At 50.2% G+C, this 21,747-nt stretch overlaps 1 protein-coding gene across 2 annotated transcripts in view; it reads left to right on the top strand.

The window, feature by feature from the left end:
* The window catches only part of LOC139048638 (uncharacterized), a 257,675-nt gene that overhangs the window by 150,759 nt on the left and 85,169 nt on the right, over positions 1-21,747 (top strand). For both annotated transcript variants that reach the window (XM_070523092.1, XM_070523091.1), the window contains exon 2: positions 11,398-11,568. In XM_070523092.1, the coding sequence (XP_070379193.1) occupies positions 11,398-11,568 (171 nt within the window). The remainder of the gene's footprint in view (positions 1-11,397; positions 11,569-21,747) is intronic.

Raw genomic sequence — 21,747 nt, 5'->3', positions numbered from 1 at the left:
TGTTTACCGGCAAACGTTAGCCGCGAACACAATACACGAAGGCGGGCTTTCTTGCGTGGGCCGTGATGCAGCGGAGGCGAGCGCCATCTGGAGGTGTTGCAAGGAAGAGGGCGCGGCGCTCCGTGGCCTCCAAGATATTCGCGAGCCGGCGTGCGCACAGGGCGGACGCTGTGGCCGGTCTATGGATGATAGAAACGCTGAAAAGGTTTCTTTGCGTTTTGGCGGATCATAATTATGGTTACTCGTGTAGTCAAATTACAATCCAACGATATGATATCTGTAGGTCCTGTGTAAGTCGTACTTCATGAGTTTTTTAAGTATTTTACCTTGAAAAATTTAGTTCAGTAACTTCCTCGCGCCACATGGAGGACCTGAGTATGGGTGATTAGAAAATATTCTCGTCGAAACGACGTCCGACGTCGGACGCCGACGCCGCATTTTCTGCAACACGGGGCCCTTAACGCTGTCACGGTAAAAAAATCATTTCAAAAGCGTAGTGGTTATAATGTCTCCTTACGGCTCTGCTGCCATTATACACGGCGCTTTCATTATGTGCTGGTTGTGTTTTGTGAAAATCGGTTCTACAATTTAGAGCGACCGGGCTCGTTGGTGTTGTTCCATGATTGACAGCGGAAACGTATGCAGACGAAGGCTCTTTTGTGAAAATCAGTTGGAAGTCAGCGCTTGTCTCTGTTTGTCGCCTCTTTTACCGCCATTCCCATACGTTCGCGCTGTCAAAGACTATGGACTACATAAGTCTGAGGCTTCTGTAAAAGATTTTCAACGAACCACACGACTCGGCTGAAGCTCGTTTGATTCGGTGTGGAGATATTTAAAGAAAATGTTTCCGAGTTTCTGAACGAGTGTTTTGGAACGGCGTGTTGAATTGGTAACGAAAAGTACTCGCGGTGCCTTCGATGAACATCGTGCCCATCGTTCATGTTTCCGTCGTATAATTTTCTTTTCCTATAACTGTCATTGCAGCCTTAATCTTTCGGTGCGTCCATTGACTTGCTTCTGCTCGCTTTGGATTTCAGCAAAGGAGCAGATATGCACATTAAGTGATGTGACATTATGAGCTTGCGGGACTCATCAGCCAAGTTGCGACAAGCTTCAGTGGTCAAAGTGTGGTTGCCGGGCTTTTAAGCCAGAATGTAGGACTATGCAAGTTGGATTCCATTTCATGATGTAATCATGATGATTTTCATAGGCTCATTAAGTTCTTTTAGTTTTTGGGACTTATTATTATTATTATTATTATTTTGTGCTGCTACATCGTCAACTTTCAAGCAAGGTTTACTTGTTAGGCAGCGAATATTTTTGAAGTATTTATTTTATTGTCCAGCTATTGAAATGTTGGTCACCTTGACCTCTCGTCAGATGCAGTCGTGTTTGCGGCGACGGTGGATTTTTGTTCATAGACGATAGGCTTTCCTCTTTCAATCAAGAAAGTTTACAAAACAAGCTTTCTTTTTCTTTTTACAATCGCGGACGCACGATGCAGCCCTGGTTAATTCGACATTTTTATTCTGATTACGCACGAGTGACTTGTGTAGCTCAAGTTAGGATTCCGCGGATTTCTGTTATTCCTAGCAGGCGAGTTCGTGGCAGCAGTGAAGACAGGCGGACGTCCTTGCAGTGGTCGCCATTGCTTCCTTCTGCAAGGGCCTCTCGCCGAGTTGCGTGAGCGCATTCTGGTGAGGCGTATCGCTGCTCTTGATTGTTGTTTCAAAAGCGCCTTTTACGCGCCCTGCTTGCGATGTGTGGTGTTGTTGCGCCAATTTGTGCCAACGCACACGGATGCAAGCCTGCCGCTCGTTTTTCTCCGCTCCAACCGTTGTTATTGCTTCCTGCGAAGAGCGTGACAAATCGGAGGGCAGGCGTACACTGTAAACGAAAATAAACCCAGCTGAGAGTTTTTAAGAGGTGATGTGCCCTAAAACCTCCCCTCCTCAAATATTTACTCCGATGTAACAGATGGAAAACAGATGGAAAACAGATGGAAAACAGATGAGCAAGTGATAGCACTTATTAGGCCTTTAATGAATGCCATTCGCGTGCTGCTAAGCAACATGCACACACCGTCTGCCAGAAGTGCGCTTCAAGTACTGGACGCTCTGAGTCCGGTGCTTGCAACCCTTGAGTAGATCATGGCTCCACAGCCACGGTCTTTTAGGGAAGACGTCCGACAAGCAGCTATTTTTCAGTGGAATGCCCGCGGACTCAGAACGCGCCTTTCGGATTTCCGTCGCTTCGTGTTCGCCAATATGTTTCCCATTATCGTCATTTGCGAGCCGAACTTATCGAACAAAATCAGGCTTTCTGGATATGAATCATTTATGTCGTCAGCTGTTTATGAAAACAGTAAGGTTTTGGTGTTCATTCGCCGTGACCTCACCTACACTCATCAGCCTGTACCACCTAATGACAGTAATCAATATATATGCCTCAACGTAAGGAAAAAGAATCTGGCCTTCACTTTTGTAGGCGCCTACCTATCTCCGTCAAGTCGATTTGATTACAAAAGACTACGAGACATCCTTTCCTCAACTTCCAATCCCTGGGTCATCACTGGAGATTTCAACGCCCATCATACACTCTGGGGAAGTCCGATCATCAACGCAAGAGGCAGAGCTCTGGTATCTTTCGCCTCCAGTAATGAACTTTGGCTGCTGAATGATGGAAGTCCTACGTTCTTGCGTGGCTCCACGTACAGCAGCTGTCTTGACTTGGCTTTCGTCTCACGAAGCCTAGTCAGGCGTGCAGGGTGGTTTGCGGACATAGAGACGCACGGAAGCGACCATATCCCCACGTACATCAAGATCAGAGGATTGACCGCTTCCAAAATACGGGATACGATCCAAAGAGTGGACTGGCCTAAATTTCAGTCTATTATGGAAGAACACTGCGACGCCAATCCATCTTTCGACTTGGAAGAGGCCATCAAGAGCGTGGTGCAAGACACTATGCGTATTCTAACATGCTCCTCGAAACTTAATGATTATGATGTGGAACTAGAACGACTTCGAGCAATCCGACGACGTGCTGAACGAAGATACCGACGTACGAAAACAATGGATGATCTACGGACCGCCAGGCGCACGCAAAAGAAGATACAGCGCCGGTTAGACAAGCTCGAATCGCAACGTTGGGCTGCCTTCTGTGAGTCGCTAGATCCACGCAAGCCTTTATCGCAACTATGGAGAACGGTGCGCGGACTGCGGACACTTCCCGTACAGCGATTCCCATTCAAGGCACTTGCCCTCTCTCAAAAGAGATCGGAGATTGACGTGGCAGAGGATTTCTGCGCCAGATTATCCGGCCAACTCACAGCTACCAACATTCCATCGCCTTCGAGCAGCTGTCCGCCTCCACGTGATCACCGGTTGGATCTACCATTCTCGATCCACGAACTTAAGGCAGCATTAGCTTTGTGTAGCCGCACATCAGCGCCAGGACTTGACGGAATTTCCTACCGAGCTTTGTGTCACCTGGGGGAGCGAGCGAGAGGGGTTCTTCTTGAGGTGTACAATGAATCTTGGAGAAATGGCACGCTACCAACAACCTGGAAGACAAGTCGCCTTGTTCCACTGCTGAAGCCTGGCAAGTCGCCGTTGGAGCTTTCCTCATGGCAACCCATGGCAAACTACAGTGTAACGATAAATGGCCAAGTAATACGACAGGTCCGATCGTACAAGTTTCTAGGTGTCATAATCGACAGGGACTTGTCATGGAGCCCACACATATCTTACGTGAAAAAACGGTTGACAGGCATATGCCACCTGTTCAAATTTTTCGCTGGCAAGACCTGGGGAATGTCGCCTAGTGCCATGTTACAACTGTACAGGGTGCTTTTTCTGGGATTTCTGCGATACAGCTTGCCAGCAATAATCAACACAGGCAAAACGAATCTACGCACTATACAAAGTCTTCAGGGTCAAGTGCTCCGGATCTGTCTAGGCCTGCCTCAGAGTGCTTCAACAGTGGCTACGATAGCAATCGCTAGAGACCACCTTGTCAAGACCCACATTGACATTGAAGTACTCAGGACCCATATAAGGCATCTAGCCAGGACTCCTCGTCACCATTTAGCCTCTCTACCAGCGGACAGGCCACACACATCTTTCAGCCAAACGATAACTGCATATGATGAATCATTGCCAGCTTGTTTCACTCCGGCTGCGAGACCTTCGATCCCTCCATGGTGCCTCGCTCAGCCGAAAATCAACCTCGCAATACCTGGTATCTCGAAAAAAGCTGATCTGTCATCACCAGCCCTTAGACAGCTCACGCTACTATATTTGTACGAGAACTACCGTGACTCTACGCATATTTACACTGATGGATCTGTCCTTCCAAGCAGCTCCGCGGCGGCAATCGTCATACCAGCGAAAGCTACAACAATCAAATTTAAGACGACCCACGCGACAACATCGACAGCAGCAGAGCTCGCAGCGCTCTTTACTGCTCTTCATCACATTGGTGATGAACCGCCACACAAATGGACTATATTCTGTGACTCGAAGGCGGCACTGCAGTCTCTACTGTCACCTCTACGACGCGGACCGCACGAACAACTAATATTCCATATTACAGAGACATTACACCATATCAGTGATGCAGGCCACGACATAACCTTTCAGTGGCTTCCAAGTCACTGCGGGATTGTCGGCAATGAACGGGCGGATCACGCTGCCCGCTCAGCCCATACTGAGGAGCGCTACGTCCCCATTCCTCTTTCTAGAACTGACGCTGCACGGAAGCTCCGCCTACTTGCTCGGCAGTGCACCGCGTCGCAATGGAATGAGCCACATTTAAGAAATCCGCGACTGCACTCACTTGATCCAACATTAAGTCTTCGAGCGCCATCACAGCTTCGCCGTAGAGACGCCACGCTTTTATATCGACTTTGGTTGGGCGTTGCCTTTACTAAAGCCTATGCCTTCCGCATAGGGATGACCGACACCCCAACCTGTGACCACTGCGGCCATGAAGAATCAATTGGCCATATTTTGTGCACCTGCCCGGAGTACAGTCCACAGAGGGCATGCCTCAGCCAGGAACTAGACCAACTGGACGACCAACCGCTATCTGAAAAAAGAATTCTGCAACATCGAAAGGACCTACCGTCACAGAAGAAGGCCGTGCAAGCGCTTTTGCGCTTCTTGCGATCTACCGGCCTGTGTGAACGACTTTAACTGGAACGCCTTTTGTGTATGTGTCTCCATGTGTGCGCGTTCGTTTTTTTTTCCTTTCTCTCTCTGTCATCTTTCTAACCCCTATCCCCAGTGTAGGGTAGCAAACCGGAGACTCATATCTGGTTAACCTCCCTGCCTTTCCTCTTCATTCTCTCTCTCTCTCTCTCTACTCCGATGTATGGGAGCAAAACAGCGCCATTCCCTCGTTTCACTCCGCTGGCTAGCTGGGGGAGTATTAAGGCGACATGACGCGATTTTACTCCGCTTAAAAATCTTGTTCTCCCGTTAAACTCCGACAGGGAGTTTTAAAAAACTCCCCTCCGCCGATACAGGTTTGTCACGTGGCGCTTCCCATGAGGCTGTGCGCCTCGCCAGCGACCGGGCGCGTTCGGCGGAGCGGGCAGTGCTCATGGCTGACGGTTTGTTTACGTCTGTGAAGTGTCGTTCCGTGTCAGCGTTTCGTCAATTTGTTTCCCGTATCTCCTTCCAGAAAGTGGTATAGGCATGCCTGAAGCTCACTGTATCTCAGCTTCAAGTACATTAGCTGTGATCACTTTGCTGACAACGATGATTGCAAGAGCCACGTTTTCAAGTGCGGAAAAAGGCTTAGGTATACCTCGAAGCTGCTCACTGGCTCGTGATGTCGGCTCACGTTCTGGCTGTGTTTTCGTGCTGCGTCACGCTGTCTTGTGTTCTTCAGTACGTGAAATGCGACTTCTATGTCCTTTTGAGTACATGCTGACAACGTCCAGTGTAGTGTTTGAAAGGACCGCGTAGCAATGGCAACAGCAGCCAGTGTTCGAGCGACGACATCCGTGCTAGTCGCGCATGAATGGCGTAACCCAAGTTCGTTGCGGTGCTGTGTTGCCAGTGAGAAAGACCGGAGTGCAAGCAACTGTTTTTATTTATCTGTGAACGGATATCCTCGCCCGAAGAAAAACGGTAGGACATAAGTAAATATGCGTGCTGAAAATAAAGCTTCTTATTGAGCGATGTGAATCGAATTGTTATCGCGCATATAGGTTTTGGTCACGTCGTTGCTTCCGATATTGCATTAACATTACGCTCTATCCGAGACACTGATTTAGACAGATGCCTGCTGGCTCCGAGTTTAGGGATTCACTCGACAGATCAGCGATGTAGCTCCTTTTCGCAACCGAGACGGATTGCTTGGACGCAGAGCAAGTAGTGCGGTGTATAAAATGTATGTCTGCGCATTTTTCGGTGTTACGTCGGCTGCTGCGGGTCATGCTCACACGTAATAATTTCTTGCTACGCTACCACTATATCGCAAAAATTTTATTTTGCTATGCAGCACATGCACTTACATTTTTCTTGCTTACTGTAACTAACGCACTACTTTTTAGCCGCGAACGCCGGCAGTGTACGAAGTCGCTTCAGCACTCACAGAATGGCATCCTAATTTTGAAAAATAACGCCATTAACTTTTTTTCTCTCACTATTTTGAATTAACAGTTTTGTGTTGATTAAGGTATTCTGTTAATTTCAAAGAGGCAGAACTCGTATGAACGAGCATGTGAGTCGTAATTCTGAAAACAGTACAGCTGCTCCCTTGGCGGTTTCGAGGCACACAGTATCGTGGCTATATATACTGGCACCGTTGCTTCTTGAGTATCGCCTGTACGTGGGATGTCTTTCAAATTTCTGCATTGGGCGTTTCTGGAATGTTTATGTATGTCATGATATATGTGCTTTCATTGACTTGTTTCATCGAATTTGACGCGGTTTCGTGTGCATATTTCGAAATTTGACCAGCAGCCACTGCATGTAAACATGTTCGCGCAAACTGACGTGATGCCTCTTTTTATACTCCCGTTGCACCTCGAAAAAACTCCGTCAATTGCAAAGCAAAAAATAAAGAAAAGACAGAAAGAAACTCCCATAATTCCACGCAAAAATTCCGCTCGTACGGAGTAAAAATTCTACTCCGATCATACGGAGCATAATAAACTCCGAACCGGGGGGTCGCTAGAGGACAAGCAGTATACTCCCACCTCGGAGTTATTTCCGTTTACAGTGTAGTTACTCTGCAGTGTTTCAGTCAACAGTGAATATTTCAGCGTAGCTGTGCTTTCGAGAACTTGGAGTTCGATTAAAAAGAACGGAGGCAGACTGCAGTTCTTGCCAACGCTAACTGTTCTTGCGCAATTGTTTGAGTATTACACTGTGCCACCGCTCCTTCTGGGTGAGCTAGCGCCCCCCCCCCCCCCCCCCTCCGCCCCACTTCCTTTTCCTCAAAATATTAGCGCGCGCAGGCGGACTTCATTCAGCCTTCTTCTTTTTTTTTTTTTTCAGCGTGCAACGAGCGAGAATGTAGATTGCGCGATACGCTGCTGGCGCACGAAGGCATGGTGCCCCAGGGAATCGCGTCCTTCAGACTCCGTAATTTCGGTAACAAAACGTTACTAATTGAATAGCCTCTCGAAAGAGCGCGTTCGGGGACACAATGTGTGCCCGTCGGGCGGCATTATTCGCTTCCCTCGCCCGCCTTTTTGGAACGGAAATCCAAGGCAGCGAGGCTCTTTCAAGGCGCACTCCAGGCCTAAACAAAGCAACTTTAGTCCGAGGACTCATTCTACTGTACGCGCGGTCTGATGAAATTAAGGTCATTCTATGAGGTGCACACCATGGTTAGGACGAACGCAGGATCGTTCTCGATAGCGCTGACATGTCGTGGTTAAATTCGCACACTGTAATTCCTCTTTTGTGGCGTAATCGTCGTGAAGTGTTTGTTTGTTCACCAAAGTGGATTAGTTTGTTGTGTTTCTCACGTATATTGTAGCCGACAAAGGCGGCTATAAAATCTGCGTGACACACCGACGCAAAATATTTTGGAAGCATAGTACACTATTCTGAATCTCTTCGCGAAGATCCGTGCTCACGTCCTTTTGGATCAATATGCCTTCTAGTCATTGTTATTGTGTTTTCGAGTACACTGTGTAAACCAAGCGTTGAGTAGCCTCACAGTCGCCACGAATCAGCTTGATGTGATACGTAATCAAATCAGCTACAAATGAATCGAAAGATGACTTATGCTTGCATCATTTTTGGATCATCATGAAATATATTGCTGCGGAAGTGCCGCATAGCCAATCGGTTTCGTCCTCAAGGATTACTACTGCGACAGCAGTGAAGACATCGAGACGTGCTATTTAAGAAAAACCTCGAACGGTTTCGTTAGTCGTTTTGATCCTTTTTTTTTCTAAGCATCAGTACTGCAGCTGGTTTAGTGGTCCTTCGAGGCGACAGTCCGCCACGGATCCGTCGTGGTGAAGCGCGGCCTCGGCAGAAAAATGTTCAACGCCACGAGTTAGTCATTGCGGAGCCTGAAGTAGCGACACGCGCAGGAGCTTCGCAAAACGCCGCGACCGCGCGCTCTGTAGTCGCGGCGGGGTCTTCGGGCTAACCGTCAACCACGTGCCGCTCGCACGCACCTCTCGTGGTTCCTGTGGCGCTCGTCGGCGTCGGTCTCTGCGGTCACGTAGCTTAGTTCAGAAATGAAATGAAATAATAGCATCGGGTGGTCGAAATTCAATCGCATTTGGAAGAACAGTACGTGGCGCGTGTTCTGACTCACTATTTTGTGTTTGTGCTTTAATTTACGTGCATGATACTGACGTGTGGTGTTCCACAGGGCAGCGTATTATCACCGCTTTTGTTTAACGCGGCACTCGCCGCGCTTCCAAGTCGTTTGCCTCGAGACACTGACTTCCCTGTGAGCATAGCTGTCTACGCAGATGGCATTGCTCTGTGGATAAGCGGCCCTTCGCACCTTGGTCCGCGACTTCGTGCAAGCTTGCAAAGAGCTCTCAACGCTACTTCGGAGTACTTGGGTGAAGTTGGCCTGCTCATATCACCTGCTAAGTCGGCTGCAATAGCATATCACCCTAAACAACGCGCTCGTCGAACAATGAGCCGACTGTATCTTGACGAAACGCCTATAAACTGGGTGCGACAACACCGTTATTTGGGGTTAATTGTGGATGATCGCATCTCTTGGCGTCCTGCCGTTAAATCTGTACGACGCAAATCGCACTCCCTTCTTAAGTATGTGGCCGCCTTAACTGCTCGAGGTGCTGGTTGCGACCAAACAACTGCTCTTCAGGTGTACCAGTCATCTGTACTTTCAGGCATGCTGTACGCATTACCAATTTTGAACATACCACCTAGTTTGATGGCCCAACTGGAGCGAGATCATCGCGTTGCCCTTCGACTAATGCTTGGATTACCTCGTGAGGCGCAATCTATTGCATTACTTACTGAAGCGCATCAGTTACCCCTGAGGCTGCAAGCAGATCAGAGAGCTCTGTATCACATTGAGCGTCTGCACCACGCATCGAATGGTCAATCGCTCCTTGATCGTCTGATTCACCGCCCATTATCTCGGGAAAAATGGCGGCATAATTTATGGATATCACTACCATTTCTGAACATGCTGCTTCAGATACGTCTCCGCCTCCAAAAGGTATCACGAAACACGTATTCCCCATTTTCCTCACAATCCCTGACATGCACAAAAAGTCTGATATGGCTGTTTCGGCAATATTTCAATTGGCTCAGTCTCACTTGTTCGAAAAGTTTCCAGATTATCTTCAAGTTTTCACGGATGCATCTGTACACAACGACGGTCAAGGCGCCTCTGCAGCTTTTTACTGCCCTTCAACAGAAGTACGACGTATCTTTCAAATACCTCATCCAACTTCGTCAACAACTGCGGAACTAGCAGCGATTAATGTTGCACTGAAATACGTGCAAGAGGAGTTAATTACATCGAAGGTTGTCATCTTTACGGACTCCCGTGCTGCCCTTAGCAGGTTACAACGCAGTGAGCTTGATTGTCCACTTGTGCGCAGCATTAATGACTCTGCGAGCAAAATTACATCACGTGGGGTATGTCTCGTTGCTCAATGGATACCTTCACACGCAGGAATCGCCGGCAATGAAGAGGCTGATCGGCTCGCTTCAAGTTGCGTTCATAACAACTGTGACTGCCCAGAAATTTTGTGCAAGCTTGATGACGCTCGTTTGCTGATTCGTCGCCACCTACTGAAGCAGCATCCAGATCAGCGCGTCGCAAATGGAACGCTCCCGCCCCGTGTTCGTGGTCGAGGCTTGCCTCGTCGCGCTAGAGCACGACTGCTCAAGCTGAGGGTTGGTTGCGTGAACGTGCACGAACGTTTATACATACAAGGGCGTGCGGAAAGTCCATTGTGTACGTCTTGTGGCTGCTACGAGACACTTCAGCACCTTATATTTGAGTGTCCCGCTTTCAGTGCGCAGCGCATGTCGCTAGTGAGAAGCTATCATCTCCTTCGCCTGCGGTGTGCGACACTCGAGGAATGTTTATACCCCAGTGGCTGTGCATCTAAACGTGATCAGGCCCATCGCGCCCTACTAACCTTTATAGACGTAACTAACTTAGGTTCACGTTTGTAGCATGAACATTCGACATTCAGTTGTAGCGTGACCTTTAGTGACCGGCCCTACTGTGTGTGATCAGTACTGTACCCTAACGCTTCTTCCTTCGAAGATGGGAGGTGGCGGGTTCAAACACCTTGTAGTGTATATTGTGAACCGGTGATTACGTGCAGGTGATTACGTGAAACGGTGATTACCTGCAGCTTCACTTGGCGTCTCATCGTGGAGAACACAATCAGCCGCATAGCGAACTAGCCATGGACGTGGTTGATAATTGTGGAGGCTGTTCGACGCGGCGTCACTTTAATTCCGGCTGCAGAGTTCTACTTTAGTCTTTAGATTTGTCCTGTTGCAGTGTTCTACTTTGGTCTTTAGATTTGTCCTGTTGCTCTCCTTTCCTTTTTCCTTTTTCCTCCCCTCCTTCCTATCTTCCATTTCTGTGTTGCTGTCGCCTCCCTTCAGAAGAGTAGGCAGGCGTTGTGCCCCTTCCGGTGGCAGTTGCCAGCCTGCTCCTCGCTATCCCTTTCCTGTTACCTGTGTATATGTGTATATGTGTGCAAAACAAATAATAATAATAATAATGACACTGTCCCACTCAACCATGGCCGGAATACTCACTCGTGAACGTGCACTTGTTCGCGCCTACTTCAAGTAACGAAGGGTGTGCGGTAGACGTCAGCACGAACGCGAGCGAGCGCGAACTGCACGTGGCTGCAGCTCTCTGACCTCCTCGCGCTCTGTTTCTCTGTCTTCCCGCCAGGCGTCGGCATCGTTCTGATCACGGTGAGCGGCATCGCATGGCGGCTGACTTCCCACGAGGCCCCCTCGTGCCGCGCCATGCTGGGACTGCGCGGCGACGAACCCGGAGGTCGCCGGTTCGTGCCCAGGGTGCCCCCGTACGGAGGGAGGCCCGGGGGCCACCCCTACGCAGGTGAGCGCAGCGGGCCGAGCTTCGGCGAGCTCCGTACGCGTGACCAGCGTTGGCGATCAGGGAAGCGTTGTCGGCAAATCAGTTTTGCAGAAATCAAAAAAAAAAGGAGGAACTTGCTCACTAGCCAACTCTCTCCCAATTGTCTCTTTTCGTAGTGTTTGAGAATTTGGATTCCTCGTACGCGTTTACGAATGCTGCGTCAAGTTTTAGGGAAAAGAAATTCTGTTCGCAAAAGAAAAAAGATGGTTTAAAGTGATAAAAGATGGCAGAGCGCAAGAATGAAGACAGGAAAAATAAGAGAGAATGTGCGCTCAAAATATTAAATTGTCATCGTACCTGTGCCGCCCTCTTGTGGCAGCACAAGACGTACATATGCCGCTAGCATAAAGTCACGTACTTCTGGCGTCTGCTGATGGTGAAACAGAGAGAGAGAGAAGGGGGGCGGGGCGGAGTACAAGTTTAGAACATTTTATTGGTGTACAAAGTAATTCTGACAGTGTCGTGATGCAGGCGCTAGAAATCTGTAACTGCATCGCCGTTATCCAAAAGCCCTGCGATGCTCGTCAGTCCCAGCGATGCCTAGTTTGTCGCTCCTCGTGTGCTCTGTCTGAGGGAACTCATCATTGGTAAATTGCCTATGCATCCCACAAAAGCGCGAACTCGACACGCACGCCCACAAATGCGCTACTTCCCGCAGTTTATACTTGTGACCATGTTGCTGCGTACCGGCCATGGACGTCAGCGTAGTCAGAGCATGTCAGTGAGCAGTACAAGGAAAACAGTGAAACAAAATATTTACAAGTTGCAAAGTTTGACTTACATGGTGTAACATTCGATGTAACGCTGTAATAGCTTCGCTGTTCGACCATCTTCACGGACCGGAAGGGGCGGTGATTTTTCTGTATCCGCGCCCTTCACCGAGTATCCGTATTGCCGAAGGTGGTAGCTCCAAGCCTAGCGCACAATTGTATTCGAGCAATGGAGCACAGGTTCTGTGTATGTTTGCAGCAGGTGGCAAAGTGTGCTGCAGTGAAGAGCAAGCACGGAGCAACGTTGTGGTTAAACGCAAGGACTCAAGTTCCAGAATTATTTTCTCGTTTAAAACAAATTGTTCCGATTAAACTTTCAGAAATAAATGCCATTGAATGGTACAGTGTAACTTACTATCTTTCATATTTTTACTTGGACCACCTCACTGTGCAATTGACGGCTGAATAACCGTCAGAAAGCAAATTTTCTGAAGTTTGGAATTTTTTTTTTGATCCCGCGCGTTAGGTTTTTGTAATATCTGAAACATTTTTATCAGCTCCTTCGCCTTCCGGACAACTCAGAGAAATAGTTGGAATGATCACTGTTAGAACATAAAATTTCATTAAAAATTTCGAATTTCCACCTTTTTGTACCTTCTTCCTTGTTTTGTATTTAAACAAAAGTAAAACGAATTCGGCTCAAGTTAATGTATATAACAAGAACAATATATGTTGTAAGCATAAAAAAAGTTTCATGGGCATTGGTAAAAAATGTTTATATTGTACAATTTTTTCTTGTTAGACTAGGTTTAGCAACCACTTGCAAATTAAGCATGGCGGCCACGGCACGAAAAAAAAAAATTCTTCTCGCCGGAAGCACTCAGAATTTTAAACAACTTTCGTGAAGATCGGGACATTCACATTATATGGGCACCCGCACACTCCTCCCTTCCCGGGAACGAAATAGCGCACAACCTGGCTCGAGAACTGACAGGCCGAGCAGGTGACACGCAACAAATACTGGGAACGGAGAGAGACCGGATGACCAGCTTTAACGAGATCACCAAACACTATAAATTGGGAAGGGCCCATTTCCCCCCGGCACACTCCTCGTTAAATAGACGGCAAGCGACGGCATGGCGCCTCTTACAAACAGATACATATCCGAACCCGGTGGCCTACCACCGCTACTACCCGGACCTTTACACGGATAGATGTAGATTCTGTGAAGAAAGGGCGGACCTACAACACGTGGTATGGGCTTGTCCTCGTACACCCATACAGAATAAAATAATTAAAACCAGAGAGCAGTGGGAGACCGCGTTGCTCAGCTGTGCACCGGAAGACCAACGCAAGGCAATCCAGCAGGCCGAAGATGCCGCCAGGGCCCAAGGGCTCGAGGCCGTCATTTAGGTAGAGGCCTAGGTCTCAAATCTGCTGTGCACAAATAAAGCTTATTCCTCCTCCTCCTCCTCCTCCCCAATACCAAGCTGGGTTAATGTTTGTCACAGTAACGCAATAGGCCACGATTTAAAAAAAAAAGCTCGAAGCTGGTCGAGCGCGAAGGGGGGTTCAGTTGGCGTGGAATGGCCCTTGTGTGGTCGCAGTGAATGTTCAGCGCGCGTTGCATACAGGCGCTCGTGCCAAGATGGCGGATCCCGGCGCCGCGCTCCGACAACGCGCGCTGTGCGGGCTTCGAGGGCGGAACAGCCAACTCGGTCCTCGAGTTGTGCGCGTCACGGGACGTGACGTCACCGAGGCGGCCGACTCCTTTCGCGTCGAAATTTAAAGTCTGAGGTTTTACTCGTTAAAGCCACGAATTGATAGGCGGGCACGCCGTAGTGGGGGAGTCCGGATTAACTTTGTGTGTTTTTTTTAAAACCTGCATCCCGTGCGCGGAACACACGGGTGCCTTTTCAATTTCGCCCATCGAAATGCGGCCCCGCGAACTCGTGCTTGGCAGCGCAACGCCACAGCCGCTAAAAGACGCCACGTCGGGCCGCGTGACGACGTCTAACGTGGCGCACCGTCAGGGAAGTCATTCGCAACATCTTTCGTAAATTCAAAGGAGTGCTGTTCCTGCTAGATCTGATTTATTGGTTGGTCTTGTGCTATTCGAAAGGCCAAAAAAAAAAATGAATTGTGTTTTACGTGTTAAAGTCAGAATCTGATTGAGGCACGTCGCTTAGTCTTTAGCAGCTTGGTTTTTTTTTTAAATGCACTAAGCACACAAACATTTTCTTCTCTCTTTCTCTTCTTTTCTTACTTTCTCCTTTCTCTCTTTTTCTTTCTTTCTTTCTTTTTTTTTTTTTCTGCGGTCGCCGTGGCTGAACACGTCGACCTCGAGCTCAGCATCGCCACGCCGCAGCCACTATTGGCCTCGAGCTCCACCACTGGAAAAGCTGGCGCCACCGTCGGCGTGACGTGCTAGGAGGGATCACGTGGACATAGCGGCCGCGTCGGCTGCTTCGGGCGCGCCGAAGGGAGCTGAAAACGAGTTTAAATTCCCTCGGACGCTGCGGTCCCCATTTAGTGGCGAAATTTTCCTGCTTCGAGTGTCTCCTTTACAACGCTAGTAAGCACTACAATAGGTAGTGGGTGCCTTTGAAGGCGCGCAACATGGTAGGCTACTGCTCGGTGCCGCAGGGCCGGACGCACGTAACGGAGGCCGGTGTCAGACTTATTCACACGTAGCCGCAGGACAAGAAGCTGCGTGAAGCTTGGCTCGCGAAACATAAAACCGGCAAACAGTCATCGGCTGCAACTCGGGTATGCAGCAAGCACAGACGCGAGGAAGATTTCTGCTACGGCGCCCGGTCTGCGATGTTCTGAAAACGCGCACTGAGACGCTCGCCCGAGTCCGCTGCCCGACTAATGTCATGACGGTTTGGTGTATGAACTTGTCGATGCTATAGATACTGGCAAGTTCAGTGGACTGGAAAGGCAGCTGTAAGAAGCACATTTTAAAAAAAAGCATGGCATATGGTCATGTTTGTGCTATGAATTAATGCACTGGATTACAAAAAAAGGAGCAGAGGGAAATTGCACGCTGAGTGCACCGATAAACATGCAGTGCGACGCAACTCGAGAAATAGTATTGAAAGGTCAAAGAATTCAGAAGAAAAAAAAGATTGAATCGTCGCGACGGCACATCACAGTCCCCGTAGGCGTCGAAGTCTCTACAATGAAATTATTTTTGAAGAGCTCTGATAGCGCCCACGCAGCAATGGTTGCTTGTATACTGTCAAATGCTCATATTCTGCGGCCTAAAGCTCATGGCACGGTGCGAAAACGTGCGCGCGGAGAAAGCGAAACAGTTCGCAGACAAGCATGCAGACGCGCAGTCGGTCGCTGCGAATCTACGCGATCGCTGCATTGAGGCTTCATTCTATTACGCTCCATTTAGTTATACAAACACTATAAGAACATATTTCACATAGTTTGCTCTCAGCGTTTACCTACCTTTCACGCAAGTAGCCGGTTCGGCAGACTCCATCGCGGCGACCGCGCGCAGTGGCGTTCACTGTACGTATTCGGTAAAGAGATAGCGGCTGTAAACGATTGTGTGCTTTTAGTTGGCCCAAGATTATTATTTAGACAGTAAGAAACTTCTCTCGTTTCGAAAGTACTTACAGAAATGTCCGGGAAAGCTCGCGCGCGTGGTGTTTTCAGTGAGCGCTGACAGCAAAACCTATGAGGAGCGCGCCACGTGATCCCTCATACTACGCCAGCGAGGCGCTTCCGATAGAGGGCGACTCCGTAACTCCTCGCCGCCAATAGCCACCGCGGCGGGTTGAATTGGCAGGTAGAGTTAGGGCACGGCAAGGAAAATTGGCGAGCTCTGTACGTACGCGGAAGTGGCGTCATCGCTCTAGCTGTGCTTTGTTTTAGTTGCGTCGCTAGGCGTCGGGGGTCGTTTGTTTGCAGTTCGCTACCACGCCCGGCGCAAAAAGCGGCTCAGTTGACTCACGGCTCAGTTGACTCACGACTCCGTCCTCCTTCCTTATTTCATTTTCTTTTCTTTTCTTTTTTTTTGCATAGTGGGAATCGTGGTGGAGAGGGAAACAGGTGGGGAAATAATCAATTTCCGAGCCGCTCGCTCGGTGCACTACATTTGCAGCGCCTAATCGATGCGCCGGGCTTCTTCTGGGAAGCGCGCTGCACAGGGTCAACCGACGCGTCCTTATCAGCGACGAGGTGTCCTGCTTTAGGCTGCGCGAAGCAACTAGAATAAGGGCCGTATATGTCACGGTGACCTTTTGTTTACCATCCAAGTGTCCGGAGTTGGTATGTCCTCTAGCTAAGGAACAAATAGAGATGCTAGGCGTGTGATTAACGGAGGTACATTAGTTAACTTTCGTTTTTATTCAACTGAGATGGCTAATTTATTCCTGCAGTTAGAAGACTTCGAGCTTATCTAGCCGAAACGTGAGATTTCGGCTAAATGAATTCTTGCGAGAGCAACATCTAACGATCGGTTCGCGTTCGCAGGCTCGCCGAAAGGCAAACATTGCGCGATTTTAACCTCGCATCTCTTATTACGAGCATTTCCAGCGCACGAACTTTCTTGCGATTGCGGAAATTTCTTCGTATGAGACAATGAGGGCGCAATTTAGTTACAAACCATCATAAACTCTGCCCCGTGCCTTGTTAGTTTTCCAAGTCAACGGCTGTAAACCTAAGAGAAATTGGCAGTAAACATATCGCGGCTCGTTTGGACGTGCACGAACAGAAAAAGACTCTCTATAAATCCAAAGACGGTGACGAGAGCCCGCGTATGCAGACTGTACTCAGTGGAGACGCGGTATTTGCAGATCGCGCAGATTTTCCTCCAGCGCTGTTTGTCTGATTCTGCTTGACAGAGTCGTGGCCTCCGAGGTTCGCGCCCGGGACGCGTAGTGAATGCGTCGCGCCACGCAGCAGCACAAAAGCGGTAGAGACTCTGTGCACAGCGTTGCCGAGCAGCCGAGCATCGGATTACAGGACGCATGCCTTTACTTCATACGGGAGACACTTTTCGGTTGCGAGTGCGACAAGGGGGAGAAGGTTTTCAGCGTTGGTTGCGCTCCGTGCACGCCGTGTCTGAAAGGGAGTGTATAATGTAGTGAGCCATAGTATATGTACAACTGCATCGCGTGGTTGGCCCCAGGGTTTTGTTGCTGGGGAGCTTAAAAGGCTAAAAAAAAAAATGCAGCTATATTGCTTAACGCCCGGAACGGCGGGGTTGCTTCTATCGAAACGGTCGCTCCCTTTTTAAGCAGATGGTTATGGCGTTGCGTCGGCAACCGGACCGACCCCGCTGGTTCTCGGAAATGTTCTGCGGAGAAACTCGGCGAAGTGTGCCCCATGCAGGGTGAACGACCTCCTTTACTCTGGACGCCGTAATGAGCTAACGGGGCCGTTTACCGGCGGCGGTAAGGGCGCGGGTTCTATACACGTGGGAGGAGAGGGAACCGCACGCGCGTGGCCGCCACTCGACGGTTGTCGCGTTGGAAGCCGAGCCTGACAATTTGTCGCGTCTCGCGGCGTCGACGCACGGGGCCGCAACTTTCCGTCACGGCGACGCATCGAATAGAGAAATGCTACTTGTAATGGCCCTTCGAGCGTACCCCAATTTCACCTTCCTTTTTGTTCACCTCCAGCTGCAGAAAGGCGAGCAAAAGAACAATAGAGAGAATAATTAGAGCTCCAGCTGTACAGGCTAAAGCTGGAAACTAAGGCGAATGCGGCTCCATCGCCGCATTCCTTTCCTATAGCCTATGAGAAGTCACGGATCCTCCGCTCGCGTCAGCGGCAACACAGTCGACACGCGCACCTACTGTTTTGTCTTTTGCTTTAAAGCGACGCTCCCTTAGGTTGTTACGAACCCGTCAGATGATGCGCCTCGACTTTCCTATATCATAGGAACGATCGTCTAAATCCTTCGGCTAAAAAGCTTAATAGCCTAATTTGTAATCGAACATTTAGTATCTCGAGGTATATTGATATCTACGCCCCTGTGGCAAAGGCAACGTAGAAGAAAACAGATGCTTTCGAATAGAAAACTGGGCGAATTCGCAAATTTTGTGGAACCCTTTCCAACTCGCCGTGCATTCACGTGCATATGCGGGTGCCATAGCCCCGTGACGGAACCATTCTTTCCAGTCATAGCTGGCAGCCTTCCTGGACGTCAATGAGTCCTTCCAAACTGTGCTCCCCCTCCCTCCCCTTTTCACAACAGTGGTCATAGCGGGCGCTATAGGCACCTGCGTAAGTACATCAGAAATAAATAAAGAAGGAACGGGGATAATTGCGTCTGTGCAATTACAAATAAGAAATAGATAATTTGAATCTATTGCCCGTGCGGGAATTCATAATTGCAAGAGTTGAAGCTTTGTGATGCCCAGTCGAAATCCCAACACTGTCTCGCTCTTGCTTACATTTATGATTGTATATGTTCTATTGCACTTTTTCCAAAAAGTAATAATAATAATGCTTGAGATTTGTTACTGTGCAGTAAATTCTTGTCGTACGTCTTTGTGTGGTGTGCACACCCGAGAGCAAAAGTATATGGACCAGGGATTGCGCGAGAAAACTGATTTTCTGCGCTGTCTGTGAATGCAACGCGAAATTGAAGACTACCATTCCAAGCTTGGCATTCCGAATTTTCTAGTACACTCACGAGTTTCCGCTTATGCGTGATAATTACGAAAAAAATTGTGTGTGTGTTTTTTGGCGACCCTAGCTGTGGTTCGTATACTTCAGCTCACGGGTATACAGCGTTGCCACACCGTCATGCACGAAGAGATCGTTTTTTGTAGTATCGCACCTTCGCTATTTTGAACAAATGCCGAGCGCTTTTTTCCCGGAACAGCCGGCGTACCGGAAAGTCGCGCCTTCTTATCGGCCGGGCTGTTCGTTAAACTTTCGAAAATCATCGCCCCGCGAACAGTCAGCCGCCGTTTAATGGGCCAGCGAGAACGTTGGGCCGATACCTTTACTCTTGGCCGAAAATGACGGGAAATGGGCTTATCTCGCTCGTTGGCGGGGGGACTCGTGCGCGCTGGCATCTGGAGTTAACGGCCCTCTGGAGGTGCGCGCTCGCTGCGTCGGCCGAGATCGGTTTTCGTCCCCGCACGGCCTCGCGGATCGATGTCGCCATCAATCATTCAGCATCAACGTTACACGCGGCGACGGGCGGAAATAACGACTGGAAATAAATTGTTCGCGTGCGAGCGAAGTCGCCGTCGAGAAGCGGGAAAGTGCGCCGGCGGGTTGCCTCGTCGAGGCGGCCGTTCGTCGAAGATCGCTCGCTTCGCCGTGGCGCGCGCGTAGCGGCGCGCTGTCGCCGGCGGAACCGCGAAATGGAGGCGGGGCGAGTTGCGTGCCGGCGTCGTTGGAAGCGAGTGAACGGCGTGCGCGTGTGTTCGAGCTGCTGTGGGTGCAAGTGCTGACACGGCGGTGGTGGTGGTGGTAGAAACATTTTATTCAAGAATAAGAGAGTTGCTGTGCGCCTGAGTGGCGCAGCCCCTATTCCGGGACGCCATTGGAGATGGCCGCTGCCCGGGCGCGCGCCACCAAGGAACGTTGAGCTTCCAAGGTAGAGCAGCCGAGCAGGTACTCCTCCCAAGCCTCTCTAGTAGGGATGGGGAAAGGGGATGAAATGGAAAGTGGAGTGGCGGGGCACGAAGCCACAACGTGAAAGGTATCGGCGAGGACCTGACAAGTCGGGCACGTGCCTGACATTTCCGGCATGACGTACCGGGCTACCGCCGGACTAAAGAAAGTATTGGTCTGAAGGCGGCGTAGTAGTCGTTCGTCCGCTTTCGCCAACCGCGTGCAGGGTTAGGGTAGAGTCGGCGCGAAGTGCGATAATAATCCAGAATATCGCTGTAGCGTGTGAGGCTCGAGTTGCCAGGATCCGACACAGGACATGAAGGGGCAGCGGCCCGGAGGAAAGAAGCGCGGGCAGCGGCATTCGCCGCCTCGTTGCCGGGAAGACCTGTGTGGCCTGGGGTCCATACTATTCTGATGGAGTGAGGGCTGAAGCGCCAGGAGGAGGCCCGAAGGAGACTAGCCGCCAGCGGGGCGATGGAACCCTGGATGTATCGAGAACAGGCTGAGCGCGAATCTGTCAAGATTGTGCGAGTGGTGGGGTGCGAGGCGGCTAAAGCGATGGCAACCTCCTCTGCATGAGTTACAGTGTCGGCTCTGAACGAGAGGCCATCGACGTGGTGACCCTCGGTGATCACAGCGGCCGTGAAGTGACCTGAGGGGGAAGGGCCCGAGACGTCTACGTAGAGTACGCCGGGGCGTTCGGAGTGGCGCGCATGGAGGGCAGCGGCACGCGCTTGCCTGCGAACGGGGTGTTCTTCGGGATTCATGTTGCGGGGGAGTGGCTTCACCCATAGCTTCTGGCGCCAGAGTTCCGGTATCGGGGAGGGAGGGACCGGGTTAGAAATTGAACTGAGGCCAAGTCTGTGTAGCAGGCGGCGCCCGCAAGGCGTCTGCGACAGACGTGTGAGTTGATTGACGCGATGGGCTTCCCGCAGCTCCGCGAAGGAGTTGTGCGCCCCCAGCGCCGCAAAGCGGCGATTGGAAGTAGCGATGGGCAGGTCCAGCGCGCGTTTGTACACGGAACGGAGAAGAATATCCAGCTGGTTTTCGTGGTGACGACGCAAGCGAAGGTATGGTGAGGCGTAGAGGACCCGACTAGTCACAAACGCTTGGGCCAACTGGAGGGACTGGGTCCCTCGGAGGCCGCCACGCTTGGTAGAGACCCGCCGAATCATACGACTCACTTGTTCGCTGGTGCGTCGGAGAGCAGCTATGGTACCCTTAGGGTCCAGGGAGGACGAGAGGTGAAACCCGAGAATCCTAAGGTCCTGAACCGATGGGACAGGGTCGGACGGGAGCGTAATCACGGGTGGCGGGAGGCGGGAAACTGATAGGAGTGCCGAGTTAGATGGAGAACACTCTAGGCCGCAAGAAGCGGCGTAAGTGTACACTAGAAGGGCCGCCTGTTGTAGGCGTTCCTCGATTTCAGCCGGTGAGCCGGTGTTTGTCCAAATTGTAATATCGTCAGCATAGAGCGCATGGTGTATCCCCTCGACCTTCTGCAGGAGGGAGGGGAGGTTCAGCATGGCCAGGTTGAAGAGTAGAGGTGACAAGACCGCTCCTTGAGGTGTACCCCGTGTGCCTAGTGGGTAAGGGCCGTGCTCGGTGGAATCGAGGCGGATGAAGACGGCGCGATTAGAAAGAAAAGCGCGGATGTAGTCTAAAGTCTTCTGTCCGCAGTCTGTGGTTGAAACATTAGCGAGAATGCTACTGTGTTTGACATTGTCGAACGCGCCCCGAAGATCGAGAGCGAGAACGGCTTTGTCATTTTGGCGCATAGTAGTCGGCTCTTGACATCGTGGTGGAGCTGTAGCAAGACGCCCTGTGCCGACAG

Source organism: Dermacentor albipictus, chromosome 8 (assembly GCF_038994185.2).
Source record: "Dermacentor albipictus isolate Rhodes 1998 colony chromosome 8, USDA_Dalb.pri_finalv2, whole genome shotgun sequence".
In the NCBI taxonomy this organism is placed as follows: Eukaryota; Metazoa; Arthropoda; class Arachnida; order Ixodida; family Ixodidae; genus Dermacentor; species Dermacentor albipictus.
Note: the sequence above shows the minus strand (reverse complement) of the source record. Positions and strands in the feature narration are given on the sequence as shown.